Here is a 13,204-nt window from a genome sequence, read left to right as displayed (position 1 = left end):
TTAGGACCACACACACACACACACACACACACATATATATATATATATATATATATATTTACATTTTTATGGCTGGTAAGCATAATTCTCCCTCAAATTTTAATTACAGTAACTTGTCTGGATGGTAATGTACATTTTTTGCAATTATCATAATTCTAAATTCTCAATATTCTCATTGCTGTAACGCAGTTAGTTTACATAAGACACTAGGGGTGTAACGATACATGTATTTGTCTCGAACCGTCATGGTATGGGCATCACACTTCATGCATACAACACTAACCGTCACAACAGGAAAGAGCAGAAGAAGAGATGATCTGTAAAGAGAAGAACATACTGTACCAGGCAGATCAAGCTCACTGTTCTTGTTGCTTGAAATAGGAAGACAAATATGTGGGGGTTTATATAAATGTATCTCTGAGGGAAATTGACCATCTTCAGAAATGTTTCGATGGCATTTTCTTTTCCTCTTACCTCCATATAATGCATATTAAAGTAGTGTTTGTAAGCGCAGCTGCTTTGTTTACAGAGGTAACCAAGGAAGCTCTATATCGCTGCTGTTCCATAAGCGCCACCTGATGTCAGAAAATAAATCTGCTTTTTCATTCAGTCCATCTGCTGTTTTTGTTTTGTGCAGGTGTCTTGTGTAGCATAATTTCACAAATCTAAAGTCAGGCAATTCAGTTTTTGCTTTAAATCTTGAAATTATACAATCTAATTCAAATCAAAAACAACTGCTCATGCTGCATGCATGTAGCACTACTGTCTGTTCAAAATTATTGAAAAAATAAATGTTCTGTTGTACTAAACGAGAATCAAACTGTGACCCCACATTTTTATATAACTGTAATGAGAATTGCAAAGACATTTGTTTAAGTGTTATAAAATAATGTATTTAGTAATATAATATTAATATTTATAATATTATAATATTTCACAGTGTGGAATTATTTTTATTATTATATATATATAGTTTATATTTGACAACAAAATGGTGGCACATTGACTGAACCACTTGAACAGATGAAATGACTGAACAGATAACAGGCTGTAATCAAGCAATATCCGCATGAAGAAGAGTATATTTGTTATCTAAATTTCCAGGCACAGGCACAGGCAAAAAAAAAACAAAACAAAACAATTCTGGACATGCACACAGTTTTATAGAGTTTGTTTCTGTCTATGTTTGTGCTGATATGGGTCTCGGAGGGCTCATAATCGTGTCATTTGCGAGACCTTTCTGTTTGACTCAAGCAGACAACAGCCCGAGGCCTCAGAGCATTAGAGACGGATCGCCTAAATCCTCTTTCGGCAACACACATAAGCACACGGCCGTATGCACCTTGTCATGTAGTCATCAATTTCAACCAAAGTGCTTGAGGCTGTTTTGAAAAAGGGGCAGTGCTGAGCACACATCCCATCTGTGGTAATGTCTCTCTAACCTAATCAGATTCATGGACATCCAAACAGCTTATTCATCCCACTCTCAGGTGTCTCCTATGGGGCAGGACTCTCTGTAAACACTTGCCAAGATTAGGCAACTTAATCTACTTTCTCACTAAATTAACAAGAAGCAAAATCGATCCCACAGCAGCAAAAGTACACTTCAACAAGGGATTCAATTAATCATTGGACCAAGCCAATCGAAGGAAGTGTCTGCCGTTCAGCTCTGTTTGTGCTTTAAGCTAATAGATATTGAAAGAGATTGCACTGAAATGAACAATTACCAAGCTCCAAATGCAAGAAAAATCAGCTTTGGTGAGTGAACTTGCAAAATCTCAGTATAATAACAACTCTTACTGATATGAAAGAATCAAATCAAAAAGATTCAAATGGTCTATCCAAAAAAAAGCTCTTTTCTTTTCTGCTACAACAGATATTTTTAAATTAATCCACCACAATATAATGTTAAAAAAAATGTAAGGAACAAAATATTACAGGCTCAACAGTTTTGTTTAGTTGCATTAACAGAGAGACTGTCCTGTAGTGATGGGTCGTTCTTGAACGATTCGTTAATTTTGAACGAATCTTTAATATGACTCAGGAAGAACGAGTCGTCTCAGGGAGTGATTCGTTCAGTCGCGCATGCACAACATCCTATAGGTTCTGTACTGGAATTAGTCAAGTAGTTCACCTGTTTCGAGTCTTCGGGTTTTTCGAGTCGTTCGTTCATCACGTGACAGTCCCATAAGCTTAACCAATGCAGTCTGAGCCAGAAAGAGAATTGATTAGTTAATCTCTTGAGTCTCTGGGTTTTTCGAGACGTTCGTTCATCACGTGACAGACCAATAAGCTTAACCTATGCAGTCTGAGCCGGAAAGAGACTTAATAATAATAACCAACTATTTATTACCTTTGTTACAACATTCAGTGTTATGGAAAAGAACCATCATGACAGAAATTCACACATTTATAAACTGTAAAAAGTAAAAAGCTACAATTTGAGACCAGAAACGCATCACGTAACTGTAATAGTAATTAGTAATTAGTAAATTACTAATTATAATAATGATTATGATAATAATAATATGCACCCGTTTGTAAGGAAGCTTGTAAATTAACTAATTTCTCTATCCAATGCTGTCACGTCACGTGACAAAAGAACGAACGATTCGAAAGACTCGAGAGATGAACTAATCAATTTTCTAATCAAGTCAAACCCGAAGACTTGTCAGATAAGAGGTGAGGTGAGCTAATCATAGACTGAAGACCCAGGTAAACAATGAATTAATCTTTTCTGTTTCTTATAGCAGTATAGTTTTGTATGGTTTGTGATGAACGTTTGTGTAAGTAGTAGACGTGTTAGGGAAGTAACACGTAATATTTTAATTATATTTTGCTAAAATGAACGAAATGAACGAAATGACTCGAAAAAAGATTCGTTCATTTTGCTGAACGAGACTCCAAGGTCCGAGTCGATAAAATGATCTGAACTTCCCTTCACTACTGTCCTGAATATGGTGCTGTGACTGACACAATGGCCATTTTGCCTTAAATATTAAATATTCAGTTAAATTTAATTAAATTAAATGAATCAGCTAACTAATTAATTTGCTATAAGAACAACAAATATAGATTTGAAAAAAAAAATGCAAAATACAGTTGGCTAGTAAAACAATTTACGGTCGGCCAATTACCTAAACTCACTTGCAACTTGCCTTTAACATGTCTTTGTCTGTGACTAAGTCTTGTGAAAAGGACACTGTTAAATATGACAGAAATTTGAAATGTAAAAATGAAAAAATATTTAAAAATATTTTTTATCAAATTGATCAGATTATTCTTATAATTCAGAAGTCTACACTACCATTCAAAAGTTTTAGGTTGGTAAGGTTTTTTTTTACATATATTTTTAAGAAACATTTCTTATTACCATCAATCTTGAAAACTTTATATTTTTGTGGAAACTGTGATACATTTTTTCAGGATTATTTGATCAATAGAATAATTAGAATTAGAATTAGATAGAATTAAATCAATAGAATTAGATTCATATAGACAGCATTGATTTGTATTCTTTTGTAACAATGAATGTCTTTACTGTCACTTATGATCAATTTAATGTGTCTTTGCTGAATAAAAGTATTTAAAAAAAATGTACTGACCCCAAACTTTTGAACAGTATAAATATCATGGCACTCTATTATAGTCCCACAGTACTGAATGATACCACATTCATATGTCCAAAACACCATGGTACAGTTTTGTTAGTTTGGTTGTTCTGAAAGACTGATATTATAGGCTTATTGTTTTGTAAGTGTAGCATGGTAGAAATGAGACTGAACTCACAGGCCCAGTGCAGGTAAGACCGTCGTCATCCGCCACCTCACACTGTGCATCACACTCCAGGCACACTGAACCATTTGCAAACTCACGTACATCCCTATAAAACAGAAAGAAAGGGAAAAAAGACAAACATGAGGTAACATAACACACTACAATGACATATAATGACCACTTCAGAACACTCAAGGTTCAGATGGGAAAAAACAGCATGTCATTTTTCAAAGTTCTTCCAGGAATTCCTACTCAAGGATCTATACTATTCAATTAAAGTGACGTGACGTGTAGCCAAGTATGGTGTCCCATACTCGGAATTTGTGCTCTGCATTTTACCCATCCAAGTGCACACACACACAGCAGTGAGTAGTGAACAAACACGCACACACACACATACTGTGAACACACACCCGGGTCAGTTGGCAGCAATGTGCTGTGGCACCCAGAGAGCAGTTGGGGGTTCGGTACCTTGCTCAAGGGTCTCACCTCAGTCGTGGTATTGAGGGTTGAAGAGAGTGGTCATTCACTCCCCCCACCTACATTACCTGCCGGACCTGAGACTCAAACCTTCGACCTTTGGGTTACAAGTTCGACTCTTTAACCATTAGGCCACGACTGCCCCAAAACCTTGTTTCTGCCCGGGCTAGCCTTTTACTAGCCTTTTAAAGACAAGACAACTTTCCATTTTCAGACCAGATATTGTAGCTCATTAAATACACTTCAGATTTCAGGACCTGAATGAGGAAAGTCTGCATCACAGGCAGTAAAAGAAGAGCCATCAAACACAAGACGGGTAGATTGTGAAAGTGCAGCCGCAGAGAATTCAGCGCCTGAGGCACTGCAAGGCCGTAGGGAGGCAACAGTGGAATCTAACACATCCGCCGGGTGTATACAGCACTTCTCAAATGGCTGCCACAGCTGGCAAACACAGTTACTATTGACCAAAAGCAAACAGTCAGCCTTCACCACCGATCGAGGTGACAATTCATCAAGCACATTCAGGGACACCTCAAAGCACCACAGTGAGGAAATCAGCCAGGGACCTCTGAAACAAATGATCACAAAATGGTTCAATACGGGTAAACACAGTCGCTTCCCAGTCCCATCACTCCTCTGAAGATGGTAGTGACATTTTAGAAGCTGACATCCATTGGTGTGACAAGCGGAGGATGGTGGCTCAGCGAGAGAGAAAAATATGTATAGCAAAGGCGAGTTTTTTTTTATTACTATTGATGTGTTACCTCATTGAGTGCTAAATTAAATGGCAATTAATTATTCTTTATCTAAAAGGCACAGCACATTTTGAATAGACTGTGAGGAAAGCTTTTTGAAGACCCTCTTATTATTAAATGACTTTTCTTTTTCCCTTACGTAAACATTAACTTCACAGGCTCCGTGATGTTTGCATGTTCGTCATCAAATGTGATGCATTCATGATTGGATCATAAAGCCATTTGGACTCTATTTACCTGTATGAAGCACTAACCACAAAACTGCACAACAAAAACTGTCATAATCTTTTTCAACAACTTTCAGATAGAGCTCAAACATATCATGTTTTTTTTTTTCTGGTTGTTTGTTCCCAAATACAGAGTGAATCATCTTGAGTGAACAGCAAGTGTGATCGCAGAGGTCGACAAACAGTGGAGAAACAGAGAAAACACAGACTCTAAGATCACCCTGCAAAAACAGATATATACACACATACACACACACACACACACACACACACACAACAGCAGCACAGATATTGAGGCACTGGGTGAATCGTGTGGGACGGGTGAGTAGGCAGACGTGACAGTGCGAGACAGTGAAGCGTCTGTGGCCGTGCCGTACCTCTCCAAACCCGCCTCCCGCTTCTCGACCACATAGGGCCTGGTGAGCAGCTTGGGCCTAGAGCTGGCCAGTCTGCAAGGCAAAAGAATCATGTGGGACCATCGCAGGGTGTACGATCCCTGGTTCTGATTCACTATCAACCAACATGGATATGGCATACATATAAAATACAGGCTCCCATCCATGTTTGGCTAAAGTTAAAACACACAGAGGACAAGCTTCTGATTTAAACAGGTAGATGCTGTTGTTTTAGAATGTGAAAATGGATGCCGCTTGTTTTAGCTCTGGGCAAAAGAGAAAATAAATTTCGCTGCTTCGCTCAGTCAAATCAATCAAAAGCTGATATTGGTCTTTCCCTTCGAGCAGTGCGTAAGCACACAACAAATAAAGAGGGAACTCAAAACCAATCTGTAAAGTACCTTCTTCACTGCACTGATCAATACCTTTAGTGTTTACTTATTCCAATTCTGTAAACCAACAGAAAGAGCTTATCAATGCCAAACCATTTTTTGTGGAATTAGACAAACAATCGCTACCAAAATGAATTTTCATGCTGGTTTGATACTGGTTGATTTTCTGGTAAAGATGGAAGCCTTGCTGGTTGAGCTAGTTAAGTAGCCTGTCAGGAACATCAGCACACCAGCATCCAAAACACAACTTTTTAAACAAAACATCAATTTTTGAATCTACAGCACCTCGGAAAACAAAATAATAAGTTTCATCCTGGGTTGTTTAGGAATTTATGATGAGATAAAGACACCGGGTACCATAAAATATCACAAAGATAATACATGAATAAATAAACTGTCAATATATTACTGGCTGCTCACGAAACAAGAAAGGACAACAAGAAAAGACACAGACTTCCAAAATATGTTTTCTAGAGTGTTTCGGCACACTTGACAATTTCCTGTGCCCTACATAATCCACACACACTACTTTCAAGTGTGTTTAGTCAAACACTTTATATCTACACTATTTGTGCTTTTTTAAATGCCTCTAAAGGGATAGCTCACCATTTAAAGTTAAAATTCTGTCATTTATTCACCCTCATGTCATTCCAAACCTGTATGACTTTATTTTCTTCAAAAAAATAAGATATTTTTGAAGAATGTTTCAACTGTTTTTGTCCATTCAATGAAATTCAGTGGGGTTCAAAACAACACTGGACCACATTGTCTTTCATTGCATGGACAAAAAAAGCAATGAGACATTTTTCAAAACGAAAGTCATACAGGTTTGGAATGACATGAAGGTGAGTAAATGATTACAGAAATAACATTTTTGGGTGAACTATACCTTTAAAGTTTAGATGACATTATTTTATATTTGTCACAGAACCAGTCTATGAAACATAAGGTATGAAAATCCATCATAAAAATAGTAGTAAATTGTTTAAACATTTATTAAGCATAAATTAATGTCATGAAGAATTATGTTATAAAACCACTTATTGTGTGGAAATTATTTTTTTCCCCCCAAAGAAATGATGACATTATGATACATGTGTCTACTGTTGGACACTGCTAGTAGACACATTAAATAAACTAGTGAAAGTTTTAAGAGTCCACAAGGTCAAAAGTGCCCACAGTTGAAGAAACACTTGTACGTGTGCATGTCTGTTTATCTGGCCTAAATCTTTGTGCCTTTGTGACAACAAAACCAAGGCTTTACTCAGTTCTTCATTCTGGCACAGTGCTCCACACACCACTGTGTTATTTGTTATTGTTTGTCTAGAGGATAGAGACATGAATCTTGGTGAAATCCCTGGAGAAAAGAGCTAGCTATAATTCAATGTTAGGAATACACGTTTTCTACAAGCAAACATTAATAAACAATGTCGTGAAGCGTATGCAAATAATCCTACAACATAGCTTGGGCGCACCTGTGATACTTGAGATTTGTAGATTTATGTAGTGAAACTCCTGCACAAATAAAATGTTGTGGAGTTATATTTGTTATATCTGTGGGAATGTGATGTTTAACAACTTACCCTTCATGCAGGTTGCAGGATTCCACACAGGTACGTCCCCTGCTAAAGAACCGACAGGACAAGCACTGGTCAGGCCCCGGACCCCAGCAGCCAGCATCAGAGCACAGCGGATCACATATCATACGATCCAAAACTGCAAACAATATGCTGATTATTAATACAAGAGTGTAACTAACTTCCTCCTACATTTACATACATTGCTAATTTTACATTTATATAATTTATAATTTCAAATTAATGCCATTTGTTTGAACTTTCTACTCATCAGAAATTCTTGTAAAAAATGTATTAGTTTCCACACAAATACTAATTAAGAATATTAAAATGATTTCTAAAGGATCCCTTAAGACAAGACTACTAGCTGCAGAAAATTCATAGATATAAATTGCATTTTAAAATATATTAAAATAAAAATTAGGGATGCACCGATACCGATACTGGTACCCGATCGGGCCCGATACTGGTCTCCTGTACTCGTACTCGTACTCGTTAAAATGCCCCGATACCAAACGCCGATACCACACAGCATGTGATAAGCGCCATATTCAAACAAAGAAACACCAACAACAGAACAACAGACAGCAGAAAGGAGTTAAGGATGTCTACTACGAAGTATATGTATGCAATGAATATAATGTTAAACAATCAGTATTAATGCCTGTATAGCTGATGTGCGCGAGCTGATAAACAAAGCACGCTGAGTGGATTGAGCGTGCGGCGGCGCAGATGCGTGAGCTTGTCGAGTGAATATATCTTTCTCACAGACATCACTGGAAAGTTTGTAGTTCGGTCGGATATGTCAAAAACAAGTAAGTAAAACAATGCACAAGTTACTTAAGGGTATAGAGAGAGAGAGAGAAAGAGCGCGCACTTCTGTTGTGTGATCTTTGATGTTCACTCACTTAGCACACGCATCATTTGGATTAAAACTAAATCGTAAAAATAAAACCATTCATAGGGGCATTCACTATAAACATCATTTATTTTCAACCTTAGGCATCCTTTTGGTTTCTGTACCCAATATGTAAAAAATGTACAAATGCAATAAAAATATCGGTATCGGTACTCGGTATTGGCAAGTACAAAAAAATAAAAGTATCGGTATCGGGCGAGTACTGGAAAAAGTGGTATCGGTGCATCCCTAATAAAAATTAAAAACAAGTTATTTAAAATTTTTAACCATATTTTGATCAAATAAATGCAGCATTGGTGAACATAGAGAGCCTTTAAAAATAATTTTAAAACATTAAAAACATTTTAAAAATCCTACCAACCCCAAACTTTTCAGTGTGTACAGAATTGAATGTAATTTTAATATAATAATTTTTATACATTTTTATATTTATGGCAATAGATGACATACAGTACTAATATCATTTTAGAATAAAATGTAGAATTTACGTTTGCTTAAATTATGCAAATTATGCAAGAAATTGTTTTTTTTTCTTTTCTTCTTTATTGATTCTAAACCAACTGTTTCAAGGTGTCACAATGAAAAACTAATTTCTGTCCGTAGCTGCATTTCGATCTATTACAAATTTGTCTCAGAATGGTGCTGTCAGTCCACCCCTGGGAAACATCCAGTTGATAGAGGGAAAAGATTCTTGTAAAACCGCGATTGAACACAATGCACACGCCATCTGTTACTTGTCCGGTCATGGATGTATTATGCTTGTATATGAACCGCTGTATTTCAATTTGAAATGAGGACAGAATAGTCCAGGCGCCCACCCACTGAGGCACTGGATTTTGCAGCAGGTGGGAGAGTGTTGTTACGAATGGATTGGTGTGTTGCTAGGGAAACGGCATATCACTCGTTCGTGTGCGCGTGTATAGGTCTTTCCCTTTGTTTTTCTTTGCCTCTCCCTCTTTCGCTCTAATTGATTACAGGTGGAGCTGATGAGGAGGACTGAACTGGTTGGAGACAGGAAGGATTGCCACAGTACTTAAGCCATCTGGTGGGAGGAATTGTTGGCTCCCTGCTCTATTGGTGGCTACTGTTGTACCCGCTGTGTGACGTGTGTTGGTGAAAGGATTTGTTGTTAACCACTGAATTAAGTAACAGTTTAGTTGTATTTTAAGTTTGTTACGTTGGGTCGCTTACTTCCTGCACCTTGTTTAAGTGGAGCTTGGTAGGGAGGTGGGTGCCTGTTTGTTTTGTTTGTTTTCTCCTGTGCTAATTGATTACAGGTGGAGCTGATTAGGAGGACTGAACTGGTTGGAGACAGGAAGGATTGCCGCAGTACTTAAGTTAACTTTTATTGTTAATAACTTACTTTTATTTGCACTTTAAGTGTTTTGTGGTTGACAAATTTAAAGAATGAGAGCGGGGACCCCAGGGATCTTTCCTAGATGGATCCCTGTTAACTGTTATGGACCAATTTATTTCTCTTTGAGTAGGGATTTAACTCGCTGTTCGTAACAAATGGGGGCTCGTCCGGGATGTTTTTTTCCCCTCTTCTGTTATGTTAACTTGTTTTGATTTAACAAGTGGAAGTTTGTCCGCCTAGTTGACTTATCTGGTTTGTTTTGAACGAGTTTTATTGTTAACGAATGTCTAAAATGTACCATTTTTGGTTTCTCTTCAGTGGGTGACAATTGTTATTTTTCTTGTTGTTGTTGTTAAGAAGGTAAAAAGCATTGAGTGAATATGGAGCTAGATATTGGAGCATTTGTTTCTAAACCTAGTACACAGCAATTTGATGCGTTTCGTAAGAAAGACCTTTTGCAAATTGTTGAAATTTTGAATATTTCTGTATCAAGTTCTGCAGCTAAGAAAGTAATTAAAGTTGAAGTGTATGCTGAACTTGTCGAAAAAGGGTTACTGTCTGCAGAAACCGATTTAGAGGGTGATGAGGAAAAAAGTGATGGATTAGAGATGGGTGGAACAATTGATTTTCCCTCATCTAAATCAGACCCTTTGCTGCTTTTTAAATTAAAAGAGCTAGAATTGCATATTAAACGACAGGAGCACGAGAATCGTATATTACATTTGCGTGAACTTGAAATGCTTCATGACGAGAAAGACAAAGAAAGGGAGCATGCACGAATCGCTATTTCACCTGCTGTAACTTCTATGCATGTAAGTGTGCCTCAAACTGATCAGCCTGTAGAGAATGTTATACATAGGCCTGCTGCTGTAATGACATTTGATCCTAGTAAGCATATTAAGCTTGTACCACCGTTTCGTGAGTCAGAAGTTGACGCTTGCTTTATTGCATTTCAGTGAATTGCAACTAAGCTTAATTGGCCAAGAGATATGTGGGCGTTAATGTTGCAGTGCAGTCTAGTGGGTAAGGCACAAGAAGTATGTTCTGCTTTACCCATCGAAGACTCTCTTAATTATGACGTGGTAAAAGTGGCTGTTTTGAGGGTTTATGAACTTGTTCCTGAAGCATACAGACAGAAGTTTCGTAGTTACATCAAATCAACGAAGCAAACGTTTGTGGGTTTTGCACGTGATAAAAAATTGTTAGAAAAATGGTGTGCGGCATCTAAAACGACTACGTTTGATCAGTTGCAAGAACTGTTTTTGTTGGAGGACTTCAAGAACTGTTTGTCAGATAACTTAATAACTTACCTTAATGGGCAAAAAGTGAGTTCCCTTTCAGCTGCGGCAGTGTTAGCAGATGAATATATGCTTACTCATAAGACTGCCTTTTCTTCTGCTACTGATCAGAATTATGGTATGTCGGTGTTTTCGAATACTGAGAAACCTTTTTCACGTTCTATGAAACCAGTAGCATGCTCTACAGAGCAACGTAAGGAACAGGGTAAGAGCTCTGAGAATAAAAGTTTGTTTTTATTGCTTAGACCCTGGTCATCTGATTGCTTACCGCAAAACTTGGAAGAAGAACATCGCAGGGAAACCTAAAAGTGTGGCTAATGTTGTATCTGAACCGATGGTTAATGTTGAGAACCAGAGTTCATGGTGCTGAAGTTCAAGGTGTTGTTGGATTCCCTTTAAAATCTTAAATGATTCCCTTTGAGCTAAATTGACCTGTTTCCCTTACAATAGTGATACAAACTTGTGGTTTGCATCTTTTTGGTGTGGAGGTGTTACGAATGGATTCGTGTGCTGCTAGGGAAACGGCATATCACTCTTTCGTGTGTGCGTGTATAGGTCTTTCCCTGTGTTTTTCTTTGTCTCTCCCTCTTTCGCGCTAATTGACTACAGGTGGAGCTGATTAGGAGGACTGAACTGGTTGGAGACAGGAAGGATTGCCGCAGTACTTAAGCCATCCGGTGGAAGGAATAGTTGGCTTCCCGCTCTCTTGGTGGCTACTGTTGTACCCGCTGTGTGACGTGTGTTGGTGAAAGGATTTGTTGTTAACCACTGAATTAAGTAACTGTTTAGTTGTATTTTATGTCTGTTACGTTGGGTTGCTTACTTCCTGCACCTTGTTTAAGTGGAGCTTGGTAGGGAGGTGGGTGCCTGTTTGTTTTGTTTGTTTTTTCCTGTTTATGTTAGTAGGGTGGTAAGAACTTGTATTTTATTTGTTATCTGATTTCTAGGTTAGTTTGTTTAGTAGTAGTTTTGTTTATTGTAATTTACTTTGGCAAATTGCCTCTCCCGAAGTTTATGATGCTCCTTTGTTTCTTTTGTTAATAAACTTACTTTTATTTGCACTTTAAGTGTTTTGTGGTTGACAAATTTAAAGAATGAGAGCGGGGACCCCAGGGATCTTTCCTAGATGGATCCCTGTTAACTGTTATGGACCAATTTATTTCTCTTTGAGTAGGGATTTAACTCGCTGTTCGTAACAGTGTTTTAAAAAAATACTGCTGACACAACTTCAGCATGTCTCACAGACGTCCTCCTCAACAGACAAACTTCTGAAACTAATAATGAGAATTTCATCATCAAAGAGTATAGAGAGGGTCAAATGTAAGCAAACTTGTGAGCATGTGAACAAAAAGTCAGATGTTCGTTCTTCCATTGAAGCTCAGGATGCTCTTTGGAACAACTCAAATCATGCTGGATTTTACAGCAAGAACTCATGGAGTTTATGCTGTTTAAGTGCTGCTGACATTAAAGAAAAATGGTAACAAATCAAATACTAGAAATTTCAACATTAAACTTTTACTGCTAATATAACATGTAGGAGAATTAATATAAAATAATACAAATTATGGGATTTTTAAATATAATGAAATAACTTTAATACAACACTTTTTTTTCTTGAAATATAAGTCCTATTTATTTAAATTATATATATTTTAAATGTTTTAAAATAGCTTTATTTACTTTTTTTAATTAATCAAATTGACCATAATTTTAAAACATCCTAAACAACAAAAGACTAAACTGTAGACAAATCAATACTAAACATCTCGACATTCACATTTTTAAATTAAACTTGTCACTCAAACCGTTATGCTGCTAATATAATATATGAAAAAAAATAAAAACATCCATAATGTAGCATTTTATTTTGAGGACTAATTCTCTGGGGAGAGTTTTATTTTACTGTAAGCACTGCTGAATGAATGAGCAATAACATGTAAAAGTACTCCAGAGAGCACTATACAAAAATCTCAGCATTTCTCAGGGAACAACATGTTCTAGTTCAAGGACCAACTAGGTGCTTAGAG

At 37.1% G+C, this 13,204-nt stretch overlaps 1 protein-coding gene across 1 annotated transcript in view; it reads right to left on the bottom strand.

The window, feature by feature from the left end:
* LOC107662043 (receptor tyrosine-protein kinase erbB-4-like) overlaps positions 1-13,204 on the bottom strand; it is a 217,699-nt gene that overhangs the window by 64,067 nt on the left and 140,428 nt on the right. The window contains exons 13-14 of the mRNA XM_016451903.1: positions 7,610-7,742; positions 3,790-3,883 (exon numbers count right to left, since the gene is read on the bottom strand). Of these exons, the coding sequence (XP_016307389.1) occupies positions 3,790-3,883; positions 7,610-7,742 (227 nt within the window). The remainder of the gene's footprint in view (positions 1-3,789; positions 3,884-7,609; positions 7,743-13,204) is intronic.

The sequence above is a fragment of the Sinocyclocheilus anshuiensis genome, unplaced genomic scaffold (genome assembly GCF_001515605.1).
Source record: "Sinocyclocheilus anshuiensis isolate Anshui unplaced genomic scaffold, SAMN03320099.WGS_v1.1 scaffold824, whole genome shotgun sequence".
Classification (NCBI taxonomy): Eukaryota; Metazoa; Chordata; class Actinopteri; order Cypriniformes; family Cyprinidae; genus Sinocyclocheilus; species Sinocyclocheilus anshuiensis.
The sequence above is the reverse complement of the archived record's forward strand: the minus strand, read 5'-3'. Positions and strand labels throughout refer to the sequence as shown.